A 27,926-nucleotide genomic window follows, 5' to 3' on the forward strand; every position below is an offset into this window, starting at 1 on the left:
AGCCCGGCTTTTTGAAGCGCGAAGGCTACCGTAGCTGTAATACGTACTTTGAACTGCGTGGTGCGAGAGAGCTGATTGATATATGATCTCAACACTAGATGGGAGAAATTCCCACACATTGGACCTTTAAGGTTTGTTTTCAAAAGACATTTGAGGAATTTAAAAGGCAAACATCAACGTTTCAGCTTTAGCACCAAATGATCTCTTCACGCATCGCTCTAGAAAACATGTGGGCCTAACTATTCGGAAAGCTGAGTTTGTTCTGAACATTTTGATGTGAAACACACAGGGATCAGTTACAGTCATGTGAACAAAGTTGACTAAAAAGAGGAATAAAAAAAAAAATCATCTTTAGGAAATTGATCTTAATGCCTTAATTAAAAAAATGAGGAAAAATCCAACCTTTAAGGACACAAATTTTCTTTGTGAATGAATAAATGTTCTTCCTTAAAATACAGGGGGCATAAGTAAGTACACCCCTATGTTAAATTTCCATAGAGGCAGGCAGATATTTATTTTTAAAGGCCACACCATACCTAGAGATTGACATGGTTTTATTTCAGTTAGCCTGATAGCTGGTTTGATTTGCATTGAGAGATGATCTTATGGAAAGTACCCCATGCCAATCTGTAGGTATGGTGAAGGGTATGTGATGATGTGGGGCTATTTTAATTCCAAAGACCAAGGGAACTTTATCAGGATGCATAGTATCCTAGATCCATGAAATAACTGGCCTTTAAAAATAAAAACCTGCCTGCCTCTATGGGAATATAACATAGGGTTGTACTGACTTATGCCCCCTGTATTTTAAGGAAGAACATTTATTTATTTACGATACATTATTCATTCACAAAGAAAATTGGTCTCCTTAAAGGTTGGATTTTTCCTCATTTTTTTAATTAAGGCATTAAGATCACTTTCCAAAAGATGATTTTTTTATTCCTCTTTTTAATCAACTTTAGCATGGGTGTCCTAATTTTTCACATGACTGTATATGCAAATACCTTAAAAAGGTAAATTTAAGAAGATGTGTGAAAATGCCTTCAGACCTCAGAGGGTTAAGGGCATTCCGCTTTGAGTGACAGGTGTTCCTCATGTTTGAGTAAAATGTGCTGTTTTAGGAAATTACAGGAAATGGTTTTGAAATGAAAACTTATATTTGTGACACATTTTAAAAGATGGTCTTATGTTCAGCATCACCTCTGGGCTTGGGTCTGAATGCTACAGACAGGAGTCACAGTCTTACAAACACTCAGCGGTGGAATGTGACCAAGTACATCTACTCAAGAACTGTATTTCAGTACACATTAGATGTACTTGTACTTTATTTGAGTCTTTTCTTTTCATGCCACTTTCTCCTTCTACTCTGCTACATTTCAGAGAGAAATATTGTACTTTTTACTCCACTACATTCATCTGTTACAGCTTTAGTTACTACCAGTGGTGTAGTCTACGTGATACGCAGGTATATGCAGTATACCCACTAAGACAGCTCCAGGATTTCCATATACCCACTTAAAAATGCTCAATGACACGCAACAACATACTTTCCATATATTTTCTTCACATAGGCTAAATAAAGGCTAAATAAAGGGATTTCCACCATAAATTGGTGCATAAAAGTGAATAAAAGTGTATCAGAATACAGGAAATGAAGTCGTTGATGTTTAAAACTTCCCTGGGGGAGGACACCCAGACCCCCCACTATGATATGCCTCCCCCCCAAAGTCCCATTCTGGCCAATATATATATATACATATACAGTACAGTATACCCACTGCAATACATTAGACTACACCACTGGTTACTAGTTACACAAAGCATATGTAGTTTATAAAATGTTTTATTCTAAAGTAAACTATCCAACAATATAACGGCTACAAGTCCAGCTGAGATGATCAGACCATTAAACACACAACTGGTTGGATCCTTTACTCTTTCTACAATGGGAGGAGAGTTCTACATTCAGTACTTTTACTTACATACATCATACTTACCTCATTTTACTTAAGCAACATTTCCAATGCAGGACTTTTAATTGTAACAGAGTACTTTACAGAGTGTTATTAGTACTTCTACTTAAGTAAAGGATCTGAATATTTCATCCATGTTTCTGCACAGTACTTCTCCACCATTTCCATTCCTCTTTTTTTCTCGCCTTCTCTCTTCATTCAGCCACTCTCTTCTTCTTCACACACATCAGTGTCTGGCTGCCTCAAGGGACAGCTAGCAGTAGTGGTTTACCATCATTACCAGTGCTTACACATGAATGCACAATCACTCATGTATATTTCCTTCCCCCCCATCACTGTGCTCTGACACACTGTGCCACCCCGTGCTTGTTTCTATCACATCCCTTACGCACCAGGAGGGAATGTCTTTGGCTGTGTAAGAGGGATGCTAAAACAGAGAAAGAGACAGAGAGAGAAGGGGGAGGAGAGGCGTTGTTGGTCCTTCATTTATGCTGAATAAAGCCATGATGGGGGATCGCCTGGGGACGACGTCCCAGGCAGAAACAGGCCTGCTTCCCTTTGTTCGCGGAGGATCCCTCAGGAGGGAGGGGAAGGAGGGAGAGACGGAGCCGCAACAATCCGCCTTTTGAGAGGGAAGAGTATGCTGGAGTGAGAGAATGTGTTTGTGCGGTGTAAGATGTGTCGGTATGTGTGTTTGCACGGAGCCAGAAAGACGTAAACAGACGGGGCGGGGTGGGCCCCAGTCTGTCCCGCCGCCTCTTTTGTCTCCAGAAAACAAACCTCCTTAAACCAACTCGGCCCTGCCACAAAAAGACAGAACGCAACAACAAGAGTAAACAAAGAACCTCCCTCCTGTCTCTGACTCCTCCCTCCCCATGGTGACAGCTGATGAGAGAATACAGTACACACAACACCACAGTGTGTTTATTCATAGCCTAGCAGTTCAGTCAGAACAAAAGTCATTTCATTTACTAACAGCGTCGACTTGTAGCATTCTGCAAAAAAACAGGAGCTATTTCCTGATTATGTCTGATGAAGCGTCACAATTGTACACTCACAGGGGGTTATAAAACGCCTGAGGTGAACACAGGGCCTTATACACACTCAGGGATGGAGGCTGCTGCCTCAGGGATGCCATCACAAAACAAAAAGGGACAACGGTGCCTTCCGTCAGCTGGGATCTCTGGTGGGCCTGCTTCACGTGAGCCCTGCCTGCTCGGGCATCTGACAGCCACTTCCTGCTAGGGGGAGGGCTAGAAGGGGGGCACTGGTGCCCCCCCACCAATCCATTGGGCTAGTTTTCCAATTTTCCCAGCACTTAGTCACATGACCAATTAATGTTTCCATGACGACTATCCAAAATTCTGATACCATGGAACCAGCACTGGATTTGTTTTTTGACTTGCCCCCCCCCCCGTGCTACCCCAGTGAGGATTTTAGCCTTTTATCACCTTTGTCCAGCAGGGGGCAGTGTGGGCGGCTGGAAGAAGCCCAGTCCATATTTGAGGCTGGTTGAAGCAGTGAGGCGTGGGCGGATGAGGGAGGTGGAGAGGAGAGAGGGAGGGGGGGGGGATGCAGCTCTATCTGGCCCCTGCCGAGGACGAGGAGAAGGAGAAGAGGAAGAGGAGGGAGTCTCGGCTCTAATGACGGTGTCTTCCTGCTCTGGCTGAGGCCCAGCGGGGGCCGAGGTGTGTGCTGGAATGTGCAAGATGCTAACTGGGTGTGGTGAAGAGGAAGACTGACCTTGCTGGGCCAGAGGTGGAGATGATAAGGCAGCCATGTACAGCAGGGCAGAGAGCTTTGACATCTCATCAGGAGAGGATTTATTTGGCAAAAGCATTAACATTTTTATATTTGAGACACTGTATGTACACTGTACATAAACAGGTTGTGCTTATTTGGAGGAAAACATCAATAAATGTAACACTCGTGCTGCATTAACAAGCCTTATTTGACTAATATTTGAACTACATTAACACTTAGCCAAGGGTGCACTAGGGGCGGCAGGGACTTTGTGCACTTTATGTACTTTTTTTGCCCTAGATTTCACCTTTCAGGCTACATACAGTCACTACACTTTGCACTAACCTTCATCCTGGACTATACATCTACCCATTGCACTTACTATATATTTTTTGCATTCTGCACCCTCCTTTTTCTAAACAGCAATTTTGTATATATTTGTTTCTGTTTCTGTATTTATTTCAATTTCTATTCAATGTTTATTTGTGTATGTATGCATCAATCACCAAGGCAAATTCCAGGTAGGTGTTACTATCTGTGGCAATAAACCCTTTTCTGATTACGATACTGACTGACACACAGAACCAGGGCTGCTGCCTGGATTTGTTTAGCAAATTTAAACATAATGAATCTAATCATGAAATCAATCTATCAAATCAGCCTATAACATATCCACCACGTGTTCAATTTTAAATTGTAGGACCTAATTTCTCCCAGGCGATATAAAACCCCCGAATAACCAGACCTCAACCCTCGCCCCACCACTCTGATTGGTGGAGGCTGCTGTGGTCGTAGCAGCCTGAGAGGAAGACCTGCAGACACTACTTGGGGCTGAGTGCCTAAGTATCAGGCTTGTATCAGTGAAACTAAATAGGATTACCATTTGGACAGGTCTGATTCATTGTGATATTCAGTGTAATGTCTAATATTGTTTGTTTTTTTAATCCCAAGATCGCTCTTTGCATTTGTGCCTTTTCCCAGTAAAGATATTATGATGGTGACGGTGGTACAGTAACTTGCTATAAATGGTGCAGTCTTATTTGTTATGGATGGCTTTGTCGGTTTATTTCCTAAACTAAACAAAATTTGCACTTGAAGCAATTTCATATTCAAAAGAAAATAGCAGTGTTGCTTACATTGGGAATAAAAGGAAATGCATGTTCACAGTATAAATTCTAAAAATTCATATTTATCTAATGTTTGGTATTTGTCTGATTTAACAGAATCTTAAAGCATCAGTCATCAGTGGTTTTGAATGTTTTAGCCGTTTTAGTACACCACAGTTTTTCATTTTGCAAAGCATACTGCTGAGTCTTAGAAATTCTGATGCATTCTGTTCACAATTTCAGTCAGCCATTGGCCTCTATTGATTTCCTTAGGGTACTGAAATAAATACGTAACATAGACTCTTAAAACCCGTTGACTTCTGTAATCCATCACAGTAAACGTCAAGTCTACATTAAGAGTTTTCAAATCAGTATGCACTGCTAATTGATTTCCATACAGTACAGAAATGAATGGAAACCAAGGGCTGTCTGGAACAGTCATACACATACATCTAAAAACGGTTTCAAATGATTTGGAGTTTACACATGATCAAAGTTTGCAGTTAAGCTCAGACACAGTGGTATGGTCCAAATCAGGAGATCAGTGACAATAACACTATTCCCATAGTTTCAGTTTTGTTTCACTTGAAAAACCAAAATAATTGACTTCATTGTGAAACTACACCGGCCTTGATATCCAGGATCCATGGTAACAACCAAATACAGTGTCATCTACTGGCTGTGTGTTTACCTATTTGCACAGAAATGAGAGCTAGCAGTTGAGTGACGCTACATACAGTAGGACAATGACCGCCACCCACTACACAGCACGTTCACTAAACAGAGGAGCATGTTCAGTGGCAGACTTCTGTCACTGTCATGCTCAACAGACAGGTTGAGGAGGTCCTTTGTCCCCTGGGGCCATCCAACTCTTCAATACCACACAAAGGGGGAGGGGAGAAATGGAGTTTTCAGCATGAGCCTGTTTCTCTCAGCCCCTACCACCATTATATCTCTGTCTGCTGCACACCTGACTGGCTATATATTATATTAGCCCTCCTACACAATCTGGACTGTGGTCATAACATCTACATCTTATAACTTATTCCCTGTTATATATTGTTCTGTTAATATTTAATATTTAATAATAAGCTATTGCACTGTTCAATCACTGCACTGTTCACTATTGCACTACCACCATTGCAAACACTACCATAGCACCTTATCATGGTCATTTCATCACATGGTCAGTCCATACCAGACCTTTGTAATCACTTCACAAATTGTTAACTCTTTAAATTTCTATGAGTGATTTTTATGTATGTGAGATATATGTGTGTATGTGTTGTTGTGTTATGTTTGTATAAGCTACTCTATGCCTACAATTTCCCTCGGGATGAATAAAGTATCTATCTATCTATCTATCTATCTATCTATCTATCTATCTACAGGTCATTAGCGTAATTATGAAACAAGAGAGTCACAGTAAACCTGCCGCCCCCTCTGCAGTACTGCACAGCACCTGCGCAGAGCAGCATAATTACCACCAAACCTAAAAGAGAATCGGGCCGGTCTCCCGAGCCTGCTCAAATGTCACTGCACCACTGCAGCAACCCAAACAAACAGAGAGGCAGCTGAGGGTCACTCCAGCAGGCTGAGACACAGCCTCATGTAGACAGAACCAACATCAACACCGTCCACAAGCTGAGGCCACGATGGTTAGAGATCATGCCCCTTCTCCCATCCCCCAGTGGTGGAAGAAGTATTCACACCCTTAACTTAAGTAAAAGTACTAATATCACAATGTAAGTAAAAGTCCTGCATTGAAAATGTTACTATATTATCATCAGGTACTTAAAGTATTAAAATACTCAAAGTACTCAATGCAGAAAAATCCTCCCGTTTTAGAAACTAGAAACGATCCAACCAGTTGTGTGTTTAATGGTCTAATCATCTCAGCTGGACTTGTAGGCTGTTATATTGTTGGCTAGTTTAACTTATAATAAAACATCAGATTTTATAATCTACATATGTTTTGTGTGCAAAAATCTTAATGGGTAAAGTAACTAGTAACTAAAGCTGTCTGATTATTCAGTCCTTCCAGGATTTCAAGGCATTTTTTTGAGATTGTTGCGGCCCAAAATGCCTGATTTTGTGGGAGCTTTTGTAAAGAATTGCGGTAAAAGTTGCAATGTCTTTTGTATTTTTGTTGCAATGAATTGAGAGAGACAGTGAAAATTGCAAAAATAAGTTGCGATTTTTTTTGGGCTATAATTCTTTAAAAATAAAAAGGAAACTTGTTTTGGGGAGAATAAAATTACTCTGGGCTGAGATTTCCTAGTAACCTTACCAAGAAAGGCTCAGGATGCTGCAAATGTTGGTATAATATGAAAATGGCTGGTGGATTTAAGACAGTTAATTTCCTAACCTGGCCTGGGACACACATTCATACGGTTTGATAAAGTACGGGACGATGTTATACAGGATTTATGAATGTACGTTAGCAACAGTAGGCTACTTCACGAGGGTGCTATTTATGTGTGAGCTAATATTGCGCATCTGTTCATGTGCGCTGCAAGAGTTATGTTTCTGTTCATTGAATGCGTTATTCAGTGCAAACATAACGGAGGATGTAGTTTAATCTCAGTAATGATGGTATATTAGGTTATTACTGTCGCTCTGTTAAAGGCAAACGTCCCACTGTACTGTCGTTACGCAGATCACGGACATCTGATTGACTTTACGGCACCGTAGTTAAGTGAAAGTGGGTGAAGTTGTAATTTACTGCCCCTACCAGCAGGGCAGCATAGCCATGTAATACTGTCTATTTACAAAGGGCATTTAAATGTATGTCTGATCGTTTATATGTTAACTGTTAGCCCATAGTAGTAGAAAAAAATATTTATGTAAAGAGATATAGTAAAATAAAAAGTGCTTAATCATGTTTTTTTAATCCTTCGTGTCCTCCTTGGCTACTAGCAACTGCGTGGAGGAGAGGTGGTGGGGGTGCGGGATCCCAGAAGGCTTGTATCATGTGGACGTAACGACAGTTTGGTTGTCATTACTTAGAATTCCTCCTGGGGGCGTCAGAAACTACGCACTATAGCTTTAATTTTCATTGGATTGAAGCCATTTTTACACCTGTAAATTACTTCAGTTGTCAGTGTTGGGGCTCCCAGGTTGGTTCTAACAACTGAAAATGATTTTTCTAATCTTATACTTCCACAAACTGAAGTAAAGCAGAATTACTTTTGGCTGGCTCCAGATTAAGAAACCAAAACACTACTTTCCCATGTACAAGCTGCCACTTTTACCTCAGCCCTGTGTGCTCCCCTCCCAGCAGCACCATCCCCTTTAAGACGAGTGATAAAAGTGCAGGCAGTGTGATAAGCAGCTGTAGCGACTTACGTGCTGTTGATAATCTGGAACCTTTCTCCTTTCCTGAAGCTGAGGTCGTCTTCTGTCCGCGCCTCGTAGTCATAAAGTGCCACAAAGAGGGTGACTCCTGCAGGAGGGATACAAACGATGTCAGCGCTCAGCAGATTAACGAGAGAAAATGAAGCTCAGAATCATGTTTAACTGAGGCTGCACTGGCAGCTGCAGCACACTGAGTACATAAGGAGCCATCTCAGGTTTGAATATAAATCAGTCATGTTGACTTTACTAGGAACCAGTGGTGGAAGAAGTGTTCAGATCCTTTACTTAAGTAAAAGTACTAATACCTCACTGTAAGAAATACTCTGTTACAAGTAAAAGTCTTGTGTTGAAAATGTTACCTAAGAGTCTGTAAGTGTGATCAGGAAAACGCACTAAAGTAAAAGTACTCAATGCAGAACAATCCTCCCATTTTAGAAAGTGTAAAGGATCCAAACAGCTGTGTGTTTAACGATCATTTCACCTGGACTTGTAGGCCGTTAAATTGTTTGGTAGTAATAATAAAACATAATATTTTTTAAAGAACATGTGTTTTGTGCTCAGACATTTTAATGTGTAAAGTAACTAGTAACTAAAGTTTTCAGATGAATGTAGTGGAGTAAAAAGTACAATATTTCTCTCTGAATGTAGTGGAGTAGAAGTAGAAAGTGGCATGAAAAGAAAAGTAAAGTACAAGTACCTCAAGATTTGGACTTAAGTACAGTACTGGAGTAAATGTACTTAGTTACATTCCACCACTGCTAGCAGCTCATCAGATACAGGTTACAGGTTATAATTGATGATCAAACTGAATGAAAACAGGAAGGGTTTCCCAATGATGAAACCTGTTTCTGCATGAGACACCGTGTTATTATTTTTAGCCATGCGAGCAGCAGGGCTCTAGGGAGAGCAATGTTGGTCCAGACTGAAATATCTCAACAGCTATTGGATGGATTACAATAACATTTAGAAACATTTTAATGTTTCCCACAGTAGAGCTGTAATCGGGCCTTAAATGTTAGGCACGACAGAATTCAACCCGAACCCAGTAGTACAAAAGTACATTTTGATTGACAGCTTTTTAAAAGCCCGAACCCGTTTACAGCCCGACATTATTCAAATGTGCGCACGCACACAGCTCTTTTGCCTTTAGTCAAGAAAGAGTCATTTATACATTTTTTAACATAATGTATTCATGACTAACGGAGGCTATAGGCCACTTGGAAGTTAGAACAAAGAAATAAAATAAGTCCTCCAGAGGGCAGCCTCTGTTTCACCTCCTCAGAATCCATTTTCGCGCTGATCGAAATGCATCACCTGACCGCTCATTTAGCCCGTGTGAAATGATAGAAATTAAGACGAACCCCAAAGATCTTCAGCTCTACCCCACAGGATGAATCCAGCCCACCAGGAACAGCGCTCACCCTTTCCTCCAATTATTTCCCAGTGGCCACTTTCGATTGCAACGAGAAATCCCCCTGCGACCCCAGAAAGGATATTCCCCGTGGGCTAGCACTGGAAAAGAGACGCCTGTAAAACTGCTGCCAGGACACCTTGAACTGCAAACGAGGTCGGTTATGACCCTTTATATTCAGATTTTTGATCCATGGGATTTTCATAATTGCAAAACTTTCCTCTAGCTGAGAAAAACTATTTAAAAACCTGTGACGTCAGCACAATGTAAAATCTATGGGGCGAACCGGAACTTGTGGGCGGGGCCAGCAGGGGAAACACTACTGCGCATATTCAGTGGGCCACATATTAAGGAAGTAAACCTGGAAGCTTAGAAACTTTTTTGGCGTATTCGCCAGACCAGCAACTCCATTGAACTGAATGGGCACCGTTTTGTAATCTTGTTTCCAGGTCAATACAACACATCCATGGATGAATCATAATAACTTTTTATCTGGTGCTACCAGCATGTCAAACCTTAAATCATCCAGTGAAAAATCTCAACATCTACTTGATGGATTGGCAGAGTTTGATCATTTTTGGGGTTTTCCTGAATAGACACTCTATTTTCTGTGTCAAGCCTACAAGACATGTAAAAAGGGAGAGAATTTTTGGAGAGAGATGAGGGGGTCAGTGTGATGCAGCCAGGGAGAAGCTAGTGCAGCAGGCTTTATGCCTGGCCTTTGTATGGTCCTTCAGAACAGCTATAACACTTCTGTTATTGTCAGTTACAGATTTTACAAACAAGTTAGTTCCAAGCACACTAAACTCATTTGTATTGTAGTGTTGGTAACATCTGCTGTAAATATTCCATTAATCCTACTAACTTTGCCCTCATCCCAGAAGTTAAAAAAAATATCATTAAAATATCTCCCAGTAGCATGTCTCTCACAGGAATATCTTCTCAGCCTTACTCCTGCTGTTCGCTTGCTTGTGGCAAACATGAAGAATGAATAAAGACATTTCGTCTCATTGTAGGAAGTATTAAAGTGCTCATATTATGCTCATCAGGTTCATAATTGTATCTAGAGGTTATATCAGAAAATGTTTACATAGTTTAATTTACAAAAAACACCATCTTTTTGTTGTACTGCACATTGCTGCAGCTCCTCTTTTCACCCTGTGTTCAGGTCTCTGTTTTAGCTACAGAGTGAGACCTGTCACTGCTGTAACATCTTTGTTGGCAGTCGCACACGCTCAGTACCTAGGTAAGGACTACTAGCCAGTCAGAAGCAGAGTATGAGGGCGTGCCCTGACAGTAGCTAGGTAAGGACTACTAGCCAGTCAGAAGCAGAGTATGAGGGCGTGCCCTGACAGTAGCTAGGTAAGGACTACTAGCCAGTCAGAAGCAGAGTATGAGGGCGTGCCCTGACAGTAGCTAGGTAAGGACTACTAGCCAGTCAGAAGCAGAGTATGAGGGCGTGCCCTGACAGTAGCTAGGTAAAGACTACTAGCCAGTCAGGAGCAGAGTATGAGGCTGTGCCCTGACAGTAGCTAGGTAAGGACTACTAGCCAGTCAGGAGCAGAGTATGACGGCATGCCCTGACAGTACCTAGGTAAGGACTACTAGCCAGTCAGAAGCAGAGTATGAGGCTGTGCCCTGACAGTAGCTAGGTAAGGACTACTAGCCAGTCAGGAGCAGAGTATGACGGCATGCCCTGACAGTAGCTAGGTAAGGACTACTAGCCAGTCAGAAGCAGATTATGAGGGCGTGCCCTGACAGTACCTAGGTAAGGACTACTAGCCAGTCAGAAGCAGATTATGAGGGCGTGCCCTGACAGTACCTAGGTAAGGACTACTAGCCAGTCAGAAGCAGAGTATGAGGGCGTGCCCTGACAGTACCTAGGTAAGGACTACTAGCCAGTCAGAAGCAGAGTATGAGGGCGTGCCCTGACAGTACCTAGGTAAGGACTACTAGCCAGTCAGAAGCAGAGTATGAGGGCGTGCCATCTAGCAGCTAGGCGAGCATTATAACGTGTGTTCCAAAGTGACCACGTTTGTCTCTGAAGTAAAGGCTGGACTACAATAGAGCTGTTTGGAGCAGTTTGTGAACAGTGTTTTCTGTTGGAGATGGTAAGTCTCTTTGGGGTGGACTTTGGGCTTTTTCACTTTGCAAACCTATATCCTGCACAAAAAAAGATATATAACACAATAAAGGAAAGGGAAAAAGCCAAAAAGCATAATATGATTAAGAGATCGCAGCAGGAGGTTAACAATACAAATGAAAGAAAAACTAAAGTTGTTAAACTACCCTTCTAGGTTTGGTGAAAATATTTGTACTAAAGAAATAAACTCCTCAGGGCCACACTAAACCTAATCCGGCTCTCATTTCATCCATCTGTAAATGTGTCTAACCACAAGCCCTGTGCTGGTTGACTTGTGTGTGTTTCTCCTAATAAGAGCTTTGGCTAGATCCCTACAACAAAGTTGCTCGATGGTGTTTTAAGCCCCCATCGTCTCCTTCCAGGCAGCGCTGCGACCGTTGACTTCAAGGCACCTAACCCTAACCTTAACCCTTTTTTATTTTACCTTTATTTATCCAGGTAAGTCAATTTCTCACCTGTCACATTCACACAGTTCCACATTGATACCTGGAAGCTGCCCAGTACAACCACAGTCTGATCTGCTGGCCACTGAGCAGCTCCACTGGAGCGGTTGGGGTTAAGGTAATGAGGAAGGGACAAGCGCTGCTCTTTCACTTTTCCCCACCCAGATTTTATCCTGCCGGTCTGGGGATTTAACTGTCGACCTCCCGGTCCCAAACTCACTTCTCTAACCTTTAGGCCACCACTGCCCTAACCCTAACCCTAACCACAAATATTGCCTAATCCTAAATGTTGGGGGCTTAAAACACAGATAAACAACAAAGTTTCAGCGCCTTTGGCAAGGTGCAACATTGCCCTTCCATGCAAGTGTTTCTGCTTATCTCAGGCAAATCCACCGCCTGAACTGCATGAACTGACAGAAATGTGAATCCAGACACAAACTGTTTCAGACATTGGACGGGTCCACTGACAGAAGCTGGGATTTTGGGCTGCCTCAGTCCAGTTTGACTCCGATCAGCAGGGCTGGACAGTAACTTTTTCGCTCACCAGCCACTGTGGCTAGTGGTTTTCCAAAGATACTGGCCACTTTTTCACATTTTCACTAGCAGCTATTTTGTGGAAAATTATGCTTTAATCGGTTTTATTTGAATAGAGTTGACTATGGTGTGCTACAATTAACTCGAAGAACCAGATTTACAACCCTTTTAAATGTAAATGAGTACTGTAAACACCTAAATCAAGACTACATAAAATATAACACTGCAGTCATCAAATATTCAGCTCTGATAATATGTGTAAAAGTCCTTTTTGTATGAAAACGTGCAACCGAATAAGACAAGAGATATAAAGAGTAGCTTGTAATGCATAGGCTAGGTGGTGCAGGCGTAGAGAAGGTTAGTGGTGGTGATGGCGCAGTGGATATAACACATGCCTTTGGTGTGGGAGATCTGGGTTCAATTCCCACTGTGATACATCAACCAACGTGTCCCTGAGCAAGACACTTAACCCCTAGTTGCTCCAGAGGCATGCAACCTCTGATATATAGCAATTGTAAGTTGCTTTGGATAAAAGCGTCAGCTAAATGACATGTAATGTAATTAGTTGAAAGTAGTTAAAAGTGATGTGGAGTGCTCGCCTGTCACTTAGCAGCTGGCACGCGCCCTCAATGACGGGAAGCAGAGCACACAGACCAAATGTCCTGCTAAACTGTCCTGCTGCGCGCCCTCTCTGTACTTCTTCTACAAACCTACACCTTATACAGTCTATGACCTGTACAGACGCAACTGTTGCCCCATGCACTCGCTGAACAGAGCTCTGGGGGATATTTTACCATACTCCGGCCGTGGGCTGCCGCTGCACACTGGGTCACAGCTGGGTCACAGCTGTGTCCCTGTGTCGGGAGGCGGCGCAGTAGGCTACGCCAGCCACCAGTGTTACAATATAAAGGCATGCCACCCGCCAAAGTGGCTAGTGAAAGTGACAGTGTTACCCGCCACTGTCGGAATCTATCCGCATTTGGCGGGTTGGCGGGTGCTAATGTCAAGCCCTGCGGATCAGGCGGACTAAAAACCTCTCTAGATAAAGACCAATATCTCTACTGAGGCACCAGACTGGGAGCATCACAGTGGCTGAAACAGAGCAGAATTTGTTTGCACAAAGGTACTGAAAAGTGTGTAACTTAAAGTTTTTGCACAATTTCCAAAAAGCTTCTCTCATGCTGTCGGCCTCTCTAGTGATAACGAGGGAAACTGAAACTGTTTTCACACTACAGCAAGAGAGTTGTGGAAAGATTAAATCTGCCAGTGCAAAACTAGCAAAGTGTAAAACTACAGGGCAATACACTACTTTGGCGGTTATGTATTTTAATTGAATGCACTAAATACAGTTCTGCTGACTGAGGCTTCAGTAAATAGAAGAGATATCCATCCCATTTGTACTTCAGACTAAATTAGTCATGTCATTTAGGAAAAACCTTGCAACAGTCCCTTCTTGATGGCAGTGTATGGAGGAACTCCCCTTTAAACTACAGCGCATCAGCTTGTGTTTTAGGATAGCTCACTATTTAGACAAAGCATCTGTACTCTGAATAGGATGCCAGTGTCTCATAAGGAGACGCTGAATGAGTTAACTTTTTCATATAGGACCATTCATGCACAGAATGCAGCACAAAGTGCTTTACAATTCAGCATAAAAAACTAAAACACAAGTTTAAAATCAAACACATACACATGGGGGAAGGGAGAAAATGAGTGTTACTGTATCTAAAATTAAGAGACAATCTTCAATAAGCCAAGTTATAGGCTATATTAAAAAGATACATTTTGAGTTTTTGTTTAAAACTGCCCACTGAGTCAGCAAGTCTAGAGGGTGGGGGGGTTTCCAACTTGTCTGATCGTGTGACTCGTATTGTATTTCTTGCACCATCACACTTCATTTTTCAAAGTCGTGAAATTCCCAGATCTCAACAATTGATTTAGTGAGTAGTATTATAATTACAAATAGAAATGATGGCTACAATGATGAAACATGTAATGAACTGGAATTGGCCTTTAAAGGGGCTTAGATCTCTATCAAACTGGCGATCTTAGTTTGAGTTGTCTCTTCTCATCACAGAGCACATGAGACAAAAGGAGCACTCAGAGTGTTTGCTCAGCTCGGAGGCTGAAGCTGTTTCATGCCTCGGAGTGTTTGACAAATGGAAGTTGAATGGGCACTTCTTCAAAGTTCACTTAAACTCTCTTGATCACATTTTTTTATTTCCCAAGTCATTTGACTCCAGACTAAGGCTTTCTGGGAAACAGTGTTGATTTGAAGACGGTATGTGAGGCTCTCGCTGATAGGACTGCAGATAGAGAGGACCTGCTGCTATGCATGTGATAACGAACAGGGGGAATGGAGAGCTATCTGACTGAATCACTTCACAACTAGGGCAGGGTTTTAAAAAATCCATTTTCTGACTCAAATCGATCTTCATTTGAATCATTCGATATCGTTTCATAAAATCCCAAATTTCATTTTGTAAGAGGCTCTAAGGAATCCATGTCATGCTAAATAATGGTAGCCTGGTCCTACCAGACTCTGGTCCATTTCATTTGTACAGAGAGTCTGGCCACTCTCCATTGACAAGTGTTAACTTCCTTGAAGGCGGGTACTCTGTTGAAGTTTAAAACTATCAGATCTGCACAGAGCCACTCTGGATCTGCCATAACCAATCGCTAACGTTTGGTCGTGACGTATGTCATGCACATGTGCAACAAGAGGGGAGACCGTGAAGGCTTATATTAAGCATTAGCATCGCTAGCGTTCGCCTTAGCCAACTCCTTCACCACTAACAGTGCGAGCTGGAAAATCAAACTTTTCCCAAACCCCGTGGGGAGGAGGGCCACGACATCATGGCCACCAACACAACTCAGCAAAGATTGTTCTTGCTCTGGCTTTAACTTCTGGAAGTGCACGTCCTCAACGTCATCGTTCTCAGCCACTCCCTCTGTTCGCTGATTGGACCACCAAAAATTTAGCTGGAGAAAACCCAAGACTATACCGTGAACCCAGACGTAGTACTGAAGGGAAATGAAAATTGAGTGTAAGTACGTAGGAGGGCGGAGCCAGGCTAAAATAATGCTCCAAAGTAAGGCAAAATCTTGGCAAGGGAGAAACATGCCCATTTTCACAGATGTACGGATTTAGATATACCGTATCTGCATCATACCCTCTGCACTGAAGAAAACACTTACTAGAGTCTGTGGTGTTGCACTTTATTGGGTCGACTGCTGTAGTGTGTGTTCATATAAAATAATAAAAAAGTAGGCCATAAAAAAAGTACATTAATGTAACTGCTTTGGGATCAATTCTTAATGTCGACATTTATATTTTTAATAATTCACCAGGTTAGAGAGTTCCTCCTTGTACAAGTTACATAATGAGTTGTCTGAGAATCTCTTTCATAGCCAAGCAAAATTGGTAATATAACTGAATAAACCTAATCAAATCAATATTGAATCAAATCGAAAAATCGAATCGGTACCTTGTGAATAGGAATTCAATTTATTCAGTGTCAAATCAGTGACGATGTATATCCAGCCCCATTCACAACATAACAAGAATGCATCACAGCTGTGGTTTGCACTGCTTGAATGTTCCATTCGGTTAGCAGAGGTGGGCGTTAGGTATAAACTGCTTTATTGATTCATCTCAGGGTCGTCTGCTGGGATCCTACCCAATTAGCTACATAAGGTCATAGGACTAGCTGTGAATTTCCATTTGGGGAAAATGACATTAGTAAAAGATCAACTGATAATCAATAAGATTTCCGATGCCAACTGCAGTTTGGGGTCCTCTGCAGTGCGACTGAGCGGCATGATTGTGGCTGTTAGGCAAATTAGATAGGCAGCTGTGTTATGAAAGGGGTTGAGAGGGAAGGGCGGCTTATGTCCAAATTTCCCCACCAGAAGAAAATTAAAAAGCTAAACTCTATCTGCTCTCCTTTCTGCTCCGCTACCACTGAGTGGATTTGGATTATACAGCGCAGAAAATAATCCACACTTTGAGGGAGAGGACTCCTGCTAAGTTGAGTGGAAATGCTGAGTTCCTCTGCAGAGCAGCCTGGGCTCAGTCAAACATAAAGGATATCCTGAGTTGGAATATTCCCCACATAAACAATGATCCCGGCACACAAAGCCCTGTGCTAATGCCAGCCGGACGTTCCTGACAGGGCCGGGCTGGGGTCGGGGCTGTGAGTGAGGATTGTCAGAATTTTGGGATGCCATAGGAAGTCTTTAACTGCACAAATAATCCCTAAGAGTTTGTGCTTTTGCATTCGGAGGTGTTTGCGTTGTGTGTGTGTGTGTGGGCAGCTGTGTGTGAGAATCACTGGGTGCATAAAATGCTGTAACTGTGTGGGAATGAAGTGAATAGAAATGACCTTCACACTCCGGTTTGTGTTGCAGATACTTTCCCTGTTCTGACAAAACAATAAAGACACATTGCTCTAAGAAGTACCCTTCAAATGAGTGACTTCCTCCTTCTGTGTTCCCTGCAAACAAACACTTGCCTCTCCGAGCTCTGACTGTCTCTTCAACATGCTCCTGCAGAGATTTTGAATGGATGACCACTCCTTACTTTTGATTGTCATTTGTGGTAACCCCGGAGATGCTCAGCGTTCTACTTTACTTCTGTGGTCATTTCTTTTAACTTTATTTAATCAGGGTAGTTTCAATGCAGTGCTTTCTTTATCAGTCACATTCAAGTCTGTGTAGGGTCAAGGTTGGCGAGGACAGACACTAGGTCTACCAATCATTGGACTTTGCCACCGCAGTTCGTTTCCCGTTTCACATCGAGAGTCAACGATGGTTTCTTTTAACCAAGGCCATGATCCTTCCCTTACTGCTGTCACCATGAAGATGAAGGCCCCCGGACCTTTATGAAGTAGTTATTTTAACCAAAACTACAATCTTTCTCTAAATCTATTCAAGCAGATTTTGTCTCTAAACCTAACCAAACGTTAACCATAGCGTTAATCATACATAGCACATAGAACAGCATGTTAACGTACCTACACATGAGGCCGGTTAGATGCTGCTGTGCTCCTTACTCTTCAAAATGACTGCTACCAACATGCTGTCTGCCCATGATGACATGTAGCTACAGTTTACTTTGTCTCTCCTTCCCTACGGCCGGCACTCCGGCAGCCTGCCAGTTGCTGTCAATCAAAAACTAGTCTCGCATTGCCGGACCTTCCTCCACAGCACTTCAGAGGACGGTCTGGCTAGTCCACACAGTACTCCGGGATGGGAGAAAAACGCGCTCTGGTTTATCGGCGTTTCTTTAAACCAATCACAATCGTCTTGGGCGCAATGACAAAATAGCCTCGAGAAGGAACTTGTTTTGGTGGAACATGTGTAGGCTCAAAAGTAGTTTTAGTCGTGCAACAGAAAACTCAGATTGGACAGATAGTCTAGCTAGCTGTCTGGATTTACCCTGCAGAGATCTGAGGAGCAGTTAACCCTAGTCCTCAGAAATCCTCCAGAGGAGGAAAGAGGAAGGTGAGGGACATCCGGCGGGTCTTCCAGCGGCACCGGAGCAATCCCCTAAATGAATCGTCATCCATAAAGACTAATCAACAGCAGACAGGGACATGCCCCTTCTGATATATCCCCAAAGACCCCTTTTCTTCCTTTTAATAATAAAAAACTATTTACAAAATGTTTGAAAAACCCATTGACATTATTTTTGAGGATAAAGGATGACTAAATGTGATTTCAGTTGGACTTCAGTACACAGCTACAGTATATCTTTATCTATCTATATGTGAGCAGAAAGTGCAAACAGAAATTAAATTTGGATTGACTGACCACAGAGGCGTCGTTAGGCCCGGGCGTCCCTGGCTACAGCCGCGAATGTTTAATGAATAGCCCCGGATCTCTCGCTCTCTCTCTCTCTCCCCCCGTTTACTGAAATGTGTCCGGGCTAAGCCCCGAACCTCCTTGAGTCCTAGAAACGCCCCTGACTGACCATGACTGTTCCTCACTAACTTTGAACATCACATATCCCTTACCTGTCCCACCACGAGTCCTCAGGGTTCCAGTGTGAGAGGAAGTGCTGACCCCCCCGAAGACGGTCATCCCCTGTCCAACGGGGGCGTGGAAGTTGTTGTAGTTGGGGATGGCGGTGACCCCGAAGCTGGGGTAGTGCTGCGGCGTGGGGTCGGCCCCATATCGGTAGCCGGCTCCCTGGGAGATGCTGGTGTCTCGGTCGTCTGTGAGTTTGGTTGCTTCCTTATCCTTGCATTGCACACAGCCCATTATCTATAATCTGTGGACGACAAGAGAAAGAAAAGGTGGGTTAGATGAAACTGAAGGGAAATCAGAAGGGAAATGGCTAGAAAAACCTAAACACGTTACATTCAAACAGAAAGACTGTGCAGCTGAGATGAAAACTTCAAGGGATTTATATAGGACGTGATAATGGGAAGGAGAAATAACAACAGGCTAAAAGAGCCTTAATGCAGGCAATGAATTCAACTTCGGGATCGATAGGATGAAACATGCTGTCTGGCCGCGCTCGGCCGCTCAGCACAACAAACTGAACTGAACGCATCACACTGCTTTCTCTACAGATGACATCCTTCCACTGATTAGCGCTCTGCTCTGGGAGGCAGGGAGCTTTTGTTTATAGCCTGACACACAACTTGGTCTCTGGATGACTCACACAGTGTGTGTGTGTGTGTGTGTGTGTGTCTCTCTTGGTCAGGAGGAATAACGGCTCCTGTAACACTGATGTCAGGGAGGCCGGCCGGAGAGAGGGGGAGATGTGGAGGCATTGCGCTGTGCTGTCAACATCACCCTGTTGATCCTCATGGAGACTGGTGGGAGGACAGAGTGGTGGGAGGACAGAGTGTCGGACGCTGGTTTAGTCATGGAGTCGAACAATCAAAGTCAGCCTGACAAGCCAAAAGCAAGAATATTTACCTGTCATTCGTGTGTTGAACACCATCAAAGCATTCAACTATATTTTTTAATGTGCAATGTGTCTACCGATATATCCTCTCCCATAATCCTCTTTATAGAAAACGTTTGACTGTAGTGCAGGGTAAGCTGCAAATTCGGACTTTAAAAGCTGGAATTCTAAGTTGCAAATACAGCTACTGTACCTTACTTTAAAGATTAAAAGAATGGTCAAAATCAAAGCAGCAGAGGCCGAGATATCCTGACTTTTAGTCCGACTATTAGGCTAAGCTCCACAAATGCTGGACCCGCCTGTGATAAGTTGAAACTACTGGGTTGCAATGAACCAGGAATCCATCCACTGTAGACCACTAGAGACGAAAGAATGTTTCTGTTGTACACATGTGCTTGTAGGGAGTTATGTAGATACTGCTCCAGACTAAAGTCTAAAAACATCTTGAATTACTTGCTCAATAGTTTACTTATGACTAAGCTACATGTAGGATGGTCTTTCCCTCTGCGAAATAAAATGCTCAGATTTGAAAAAAGACACCAGCCACATCCCAGGGGGGTGTGTTGTACACAATGTTGTGTACTCCCAGAGGAATGATTGCCATCTAATTATTTCTCTGCAAAACAAGGATGAAATACCAGTGTCCGCATGGTGTATCAGTGCAGACACAACGGGCGATAAATCCAGGCTCTCCTTGGAAGATAAAGTGCCGGTCTGGCCTTCCGCTCCAGTCCTCAAATGTGTCACTTGAGAATATATTCCACTCCCTGCTCTTTCTTTCTTCCCCCTGCCTTGCCTCTGTCTTCTGGCTCAGTCACCTCATCTGACTGCAGCCAGAAGCAGGACATGTATTCACTTGTGACACACTGAGGACAGAGAGAAGAATAACAAAAGAGGAGTGGGGGCTTCCCCTTCTTAGCAGCAGCAATAAACAAGTGGAGGATCAGAGGGAGGAACCACACTCTTCTACAAACTGACAATGTCACTGACAAACAATAACCACTCTGAATAAGATAATCACAGCCCAATCTAATGTCAGAAAGTAACCCGACAGTAATACAATGACACAATATCCATCTACTGCTAAATCCCACAGAAATCCATCCATTCATCCGTCGTCATCCGCTTATCCGGGGTCGGGTCAAAGGGGCAGCAGCTCCAGCACGGGACCCAAACTTCCCTTTCCTGAGCCACATTAACCAGCTCTGACTGGGGGATGCCGAAACGTTCCCAGGCCAGGGTGGAGATATAGTCCCTAAACCTAGTCCTGGGTCTACCCCGAGACCGCCTTCCAGCTGGGCGTGCCTGGAACACCTCCCTAGGTAGGCTTACTGGGGATTTCCACTGAATGCAGAATGGCTGTGGACCGGCTCCACTGCGTGTCGGCTCCGTGCTCCGCCGTCCTTCAATGCCCACCAGGTCCGTATTTGTTACGTAACGGCTGCGGCCATGACTGACAGCTGTAGTCACAAGGACCCACGAGATCTCGTGAGTTCAGGTAGAATAGAACCTCAAAACCAACAGCAGTTTGTTTCTATCCAGAGGATCCGCAGCCGTTCCGCAACCTGTGGAAATTGGGGGTTAGGGGGCATTCTTATGAGATGCCCAATCCACCTCGACTGGCTCCTTTGGACCAAAAGAGCAGCGGCTCTACTCTGAGTTCCTCACAGATGTCTGAGCTTATCATCCTATCTCTAAGGGAGATGCCAGCCACCCTCCTAAGGAAACCCATTTTGCACGCTTGTAGCCTGGATATCGTTCTTTCTTTTAGCGCACAAGCGTTCTGTGATTTGGGCCTTGGGCCGATCCGTAGGTCTTTTTGAATGAATGGCAAGTTGAGTTTCAAAGCCCTTCCAGATGGTTCTCTCCACAAGACTAAAGTTATTTGCGTTTACTGTCAATGTGAATTGAATTTCCACCGGAGTACGTTAAAGGTCCAATGTGTGGGAATTTCTCCCATCTAGCGTTGAGATCATATATCTCAATCAACTCTCTAGCGCCACGCAGTTCAAAGTAGGTATTACAGCTACGGTAGCCTTCACGCTTCAAAAAGACGGTCTCTTGCCCTTTTCAATATCCTTTTTCTTTTTCTGGGCGAAGAAGAAGAAGACTCCTGTTCCTGAAATTTGGATTTTGAATACATGTGGTCCTCCATGTTTCCTTCTTCAAACTTGCCGGGGCCGGGAAGCTATGATACCCATTAGCAGCATTAGCAGCACCTGTGAGTTTATCATGTGACAGTGAAAACGTGAAAGGTGGAGCAGTATGTCCTGTATGTCCCTTACCGGCTAACGGATTTCAAGATGGAGCATAAATATGGAGTGTCTACCCCAGTTCATGAGAATGCAAATGTAAAATTTCAAGCCAAAAGGAATACTTGGAATTGATGGTGGAGGTAAATATTCATGAGAAAGGACAAGTTTGTGAACGGGCAACACAGATTTAGATAATGAACAACTAAACACGTTACACACTGGACCTTTAAGTCTAAAATACCACTTGAGCATTTAATGTCATGACATCCCCAAAGGCTCTGAGAAAATGTGATGGTTCTTATAGACCAAACGATTCATTGAAAAAATAATCAGCAGATTAGTCGATTGTCAAAACAGTCATTAGTTGGAGCCCTTATTACACTGCTAGGCCTGTAACAATTATTACATTATTGTCTAATTGTCCATTTTTTTTTACATAATCGCGTTTTCTTTGTTAAGCCACAATTACATTAGCTAAGGTCTTAAGGCTCTGTGTGGACGTCCGTGTACCGCCAATTGTTTTTTTTTGCGACCAAATGTTTGTGGCCACTCTGCCACAAGTTGTAGCGTAGCGATCTACTGTGCGTGCGTGGAACGCGTCCTCCAAGTGGATAGTACTGTATAAACAGACCTACTGTCTTTGTACGCGTCCGTTCCGGAGTATAATCGAGTCTTTAAGGTGCCGTTTGGATTTGGACACCTGCACTAGCAAAGAAGATCTGTATCACATTTGTGCTCCTGGTAATTGACCCGTGTCAACAACCTGGCATCAAACCCAGAGTGAAATGGGCGTCTCACACATGAAGCAGCGGTGCAGCAGCAGCACACGCCACAACAGCTCTGTCAGTGGGGGGATGTAACCCCTTGTGACAGGACACGGGGCAGGCAGGGCGCCAGGCAACAACAGCAGCAATGAAACGCTCAGTGCAAGACTGCAGAGCATCTCTAATCCTATATGCTCACAGCACAGACCAAAAACTGCTCTGCATTGGGACTCTTTACATCAACACCTGAGTGGCAGAGGCAGACTCAATCGGCTTTTGGAAGGGAAACAAATCCCTGTGAGCCAGATAGACAGCTGTTCCTGTCCAGTTGTTAAATGATAGTCTTTGGAGGAGGGGTGTGTTTTCAGGGATAGATATGGCTAAGCATTACAGGTGGTCATATGTAGGGTTGGGCATCGTTTGAATTTCAATAATTTTGATTCCAATTCCGATTCTTATCGATTCTTTGAGTAGTGGAGTTGAAATGGGTCACAAAGTTTTATTTTGATTCAGTGGTGGTTTGCAGTTTTACCGGGCGTAAAACAAAGCCAGACTACAGCGCTGCTTACTGTGCTCCAAGGCTGCAACACAACAAGCACCTGGCTGCTACGGAAACCAGAACTTGCGCATGTTAAATTTGGAACCGATGATCGGATTTGAAACCAAATCCTCCAAACGATTCCAATAAAGATATGATTCCGATGGAATTGTAATTTTTGGAACGATTCCGAGTAGGAATCGGTTCTCGATGCCCAGTCCTAGTCATATGGAGCTGCATGTAGGTGGTTTTGATTCTGACTAGGGGCCGATCATAAGTGACAAAAACAATACGCAGGGAGTATCTCTCACCACTGCATTATGTAAAACAGTGTGGCGGCAGTGCTGTCACCCAGAGTGACACTACACATCCAGCAGTCAGTACCGCCTGGATCTGCTGCTACCAGAGGCCCAGTTGGAGTTTTTCAAATCTATTCTCTGCTGACAGAGACAGACACAGCCCCAAGAGACAGAAAAGCCCTAAATAGGAAGGTTACTTTCAAAACTAGATGATATCGCAGACCTAATTAAGGAAAATGACACATGTAGGATACAACTGGGAGAACGGGGACATGTCCCTACATAGCTAGCTGGCTAGATCCTTTGCTACATCCATGAAAAATAGTAATAAATAAATGCTGTGTGGACTAGCCAGACCTTCCTCCGCAGCGCTGTGGAGGAAGCTCTGGCAATGCGAGACTAGGCGGCCATAAATCAAATGCATTATACTATTATTATTATTATTATTATTATACGTGTTCCCGTGTTTCTCGCGTGATCTCGTGATATTGTGAGAATTCAGCTGCCGTGCAAGGTTTATGTTTGAAATATCCCCATCAAAATCCTTACGTCCTCCCCAACAATAATCCAACAAATAGCACATTCTGTTATTCAAGTCCTGTGTTTTTCTGACCAACTCTGATCAATTAGAGTAATTGTTTGAGCAATCAGATTAGTGGATTCATGTTAAATGCAATCTGCCTCAGTCCAAAGAGCCGTGACAGTTCTAAGCCCTGTTTGTCTGACTCCTTCCTTCCAGCCTTCTGCAGGCCCAGTAAGGGCCCAGGCTCATCGCTGATTGCTCTCTTTGAACTGAAGGCTCTTTCATCTCTTTATTTCCCTCTTCCTTCCCTCCTTTTCACGCAGCCCTCTCTGCTGATTAATTATTCCTCCTTGGCAGAAAAAAGCCGCCACCTGCTTGCCGTAGGGGCTGTTTTGCTGTTTACTCCCCCAGTCTCTCACTCCTCGTCCCAGAGGGCTGCAAGGAAACAGCTCCTGAGGCGACTAAAGCCTCAACCAAAACTGAGGCCATTCATCGCATGGTTTCACTAAAATCAACTGTCGCAGAGAGTCTTTTAAAATGCATACACTTTCATACAAGCTAACATAAATTTTCAATATCAGGGTTCATATCAGACCAAGCAGCTCCTCCCATGTTTTAGCCATTTTCAACATAAAATCAATGAGCCCTCTGGGAAAAATCCAGGACGTGACCAGCAGTGGAGTCTGATCTATAATAAGTTAACTCAAGAGGCTATTCATATAACACTGGATGGACAGAATTCATTAGGTTCTTTAATTGGAGCCAAAGACCCAAAGCATCTGAACGGGTAAAGAGTGTGATTTAAAGAGATGAAAATTGATTAACTCAACATTAAATGAGGTGGCGTCCACCTGTGCTCCATGACTAAGAAAAGGCAGGGGGATAAAGAACAGGGCTGCTCGATATATGGTTTTCTTACTGGCGCAATAAACACATCTGAAAAGGCTGTAAAAGACACATTTTTTGAACTGAGTACACTTACGTAACTGTTTATCGCACGTAATATCGTTATCGCCATATTCAACAGCATTATTGAATATTACATATTTTCCTGATATTGTGCAGCCCTAATGAAGAAGCTTTTTTTTTTGGGGGGGGGGGGGGGGTTGATCCAATGGCATGCCCCCGTCCACGTGCCACTCTGGGTGAATAATTCATGGGGTGGTTGTGCAGAGCTGAAGGTATGTCATTGCGTTTTGGGGGCAGCCGTCGAGGGAGTGGCTGCATCTATATTTGATGTGGAGGTGATGGGGTGGGAGCAGAGGGAGGAGGGGGAGTGGGGGGGGGGGTCTGGGTGGTTATGAAGGAGGTGGAGGGTACACTGTCTAAATATCACGTATTAACCCCTCAGGGAAGGCTTTTTCCATCCCTTTGGTCATTGGAAGTCTGAAGTGAACCCAGACGGTATGAAAACACCTCCGGCTCCGGGAGAGTGGAAACAGGCCGGGTGGAGGCCTGAGAGGCGGACTAATAATATGTTTCACACAGATTGGGACATACATGTGGGAGCATATATCCTTGACAAGGACACATTTAATGTACAACAACGCGTTACAATTTAAAACCGTGTGGCTGGAGACAGACTCACTTCACTAAACCTGGCAGGTGCAACAAATGCACAGGTAACTGTGATGAATGATACAGGGATGGAGGAAGGTATCAACAATAAGAGGAGCCAGGAGTTCAGATGGAGAGCAGTTCCTGGAGCCTTCTTTTACCCTATCAGCCAGCACGGCCGCTGATAATGCAACCAAACCTGCTGTTTCTCAGCCTGTTGTGGTACACAGACATCATGAAATAATTATTCACTTTACAGTCTCTGTGCTGTGCCCTTCATCAGGAGGAACACCAAAACAGACAGACAGAGATAGAGAGAGAGAGATAGACAAAAAAAAGAGAGAGAGAGAGAGAGAGAGAGAGAGAGAGAGAGAGAGAGAGAGAGAGAGGTCTGTATGGCGTTATAATGAGAAAAATATTACAGGGGCAAAGGAGGAGGGCATGGAGCAGAGGAGGAAGAACAGTGGCTTATGAATGGATAGACAGGAAGATGGGGAAGAGGAGGAGTGAGCGATCAGACTCTTGACAAAGGGAGCAGGCTAATGATGGGCTCCGGGTGTCTGCCAGGGGAAAGCCTCGTCTCGGCACTCCCAGCATGCCATCCTGCCAGTGTCATGCAGCATCCACACACACACACACACACACACACACACACACACACACACACACACACACACACACACACACACACATACACACACACACACACACACACACACACACACACACACACACACACACACAGATGGAGGGATGTACCCACACAAACATCAAATGCACCCACTAAACACATCCTCTCTCTATCGCTTCCTCTTTCACTTATTCATATTCATATAGACATAAGCTACAAGCATGCATACAGCCAGCAAACTACTTAGTTATCGCCACAGCTGCAAGCCACTGTAGGCTTCAGATCAGGCATCAACATGGCAGCAGCATCCTGACAGAAAGCTGGCTGCCACAGTCGACCCATCAGTTCAACCGCAATATTTATTCCGCCTAAAAGTGTCCAATCACTTGGCTGAACACTGGCTCCTCATCACATCCATATCCTGCTGTGAAGGTACATCATTATGAATTGTTCACTGATGAGCAGAGTGTGTAGGAGAAAGATGAGGAGCAAGAGGGAAGAAAGGAAAAGAGAAATCAGAATCTACTGTAGGGGCGGGCATGCCTGGTGAACTGGTAACTGTGAGGGAAATGAGTTTGATCACGTTTGAACATCTTTATTGCATCTGTAGTAGTGTTTAACCTCTGTGTTTGATTATTGTGAATTGTGTGTGAAGATTCCTCTGAGAGAAGTTTTCTGATCTCGTAGGAATGTTGCTGAAGCCAAAAGGTCATACGCCTTGGCTGGTTGGAGATCAACCAGACGGCTTGGTAAGTGGTAACATCCCAGACGCTGATGACAAGCAGCCTTTGCCGAATGGGGGTACGGACAGAAGAGATAAGACTGTCCCAAGGTATAAGAGAGACAGATAACTCCTCATCTGGATGCACTATTGGAACTTAAAGGACAATTCCGGCGCAAAACGAACCTAGGGGTTAATAACACGTGTGTACCGAGTCGACCGTTCTCTGGGATATGTTTTCATGCTAATTGAATGTGACCAGTTTTATCACAAACCGCTAATTAGCTTATAAAGCTAGTCGTCGGGGCATGCAAAAGTAAAAATAAATCTCTATTTCTACACCACTAACAAGGCTCAAAATATCACCACACTTCCACGGTAGCATAATGAGGGTCCCTACATGTAAACCGAAGCATTGAGAACTTTGTAAGTGTACAGATAGTTTATTAAAAATATAGATTATAAAGACAATGGCGTTCACGTATACAGGCAGACGGCATCTTGGGAAAACAGTCACGACCAGTTGAACGACGAACGCCGTGCAACCAGTAACCAGTAACATAGCTCAAGCCCGGCGTTGTTGGTCGTGACTGTTTTCCCATGATGGCGTCTGCCTGTATACGTGAACGGTACTGTCTTTATAATCTATATTTTTAATAAACTGTCTGTACACTTACAAAGTTCTCAATGCTTCAGTTGACATGTAGGGACCCTCATTATGCTACCGTATAAACAGAAACTATTTAGTTCAATCATTGATTAAAAAAAGTAGTGAAAAAAAAAAATTCTAGGGAAAAGAATCGATTCTAAAATAAAAAATGCTAAAAAATCACAACATACGATTTCCGATTTTTTTCCCCCACCCTTATTATATACTGTGATGTTTGGTTTGATGTGGGTAATAATTTTATTGCCGTAATATCAGCACTATTGATATTATTATATAGAGGTGCATATCAGTAGGTGTACATGCTTGCAGCTATGAATGCTTCTGAATTTCTTTTGAATT

At 43.4% G+C, this 27,926-nt stretch overlaps 1 protein-coding gene across 4 annotated transcripts in view; it reads right to left on the reverse strand.

The window, feature by feature from the left end:
- Positions 1-27,926, reverse strand: part of fynb (FYN proto-oncogene, Src family tyrosine kinase b) — a 117,885-nt gene that overhangs the window by 36,370 nt on the left and 53,589 nt on the right. For all 4 annotated transcript variants that reach the window (XM_031285601.2, XM_031285599.2, XM_031285602.2 and 1 more), the window contains 2 exons: positions 18,728-18,984; positions 8,171-8,267 (listed from right to left, as the gene is read on the reverse strand). In XM_031285601.2, the coding sequence (XP_031141461.1) occupies positions 8,171-8,267; positions 18,728-18,974 (344 nt within the window). In that variant the 5' untranslated portion in view covers positions 18,975-18,984. The remainder of the gene's footprint in view (positions 1-8,170; positions 8,268-18,727; positions 18,985-27,926) is intronic.

Source organism: Sander lucioperca, chromosome 19 (genome assembly GCF_008315115.2).
Source record: "Sander lucioperca isolate FBNREF2018 chromosome 19, SLUC_FBN_1.2, whole genome shotgun sequence".
NCBI lineage: Eukaryota > Metazoa > Chordata > Actinopteri > Perciformes > Percidae > Sander > Sander lucioperca.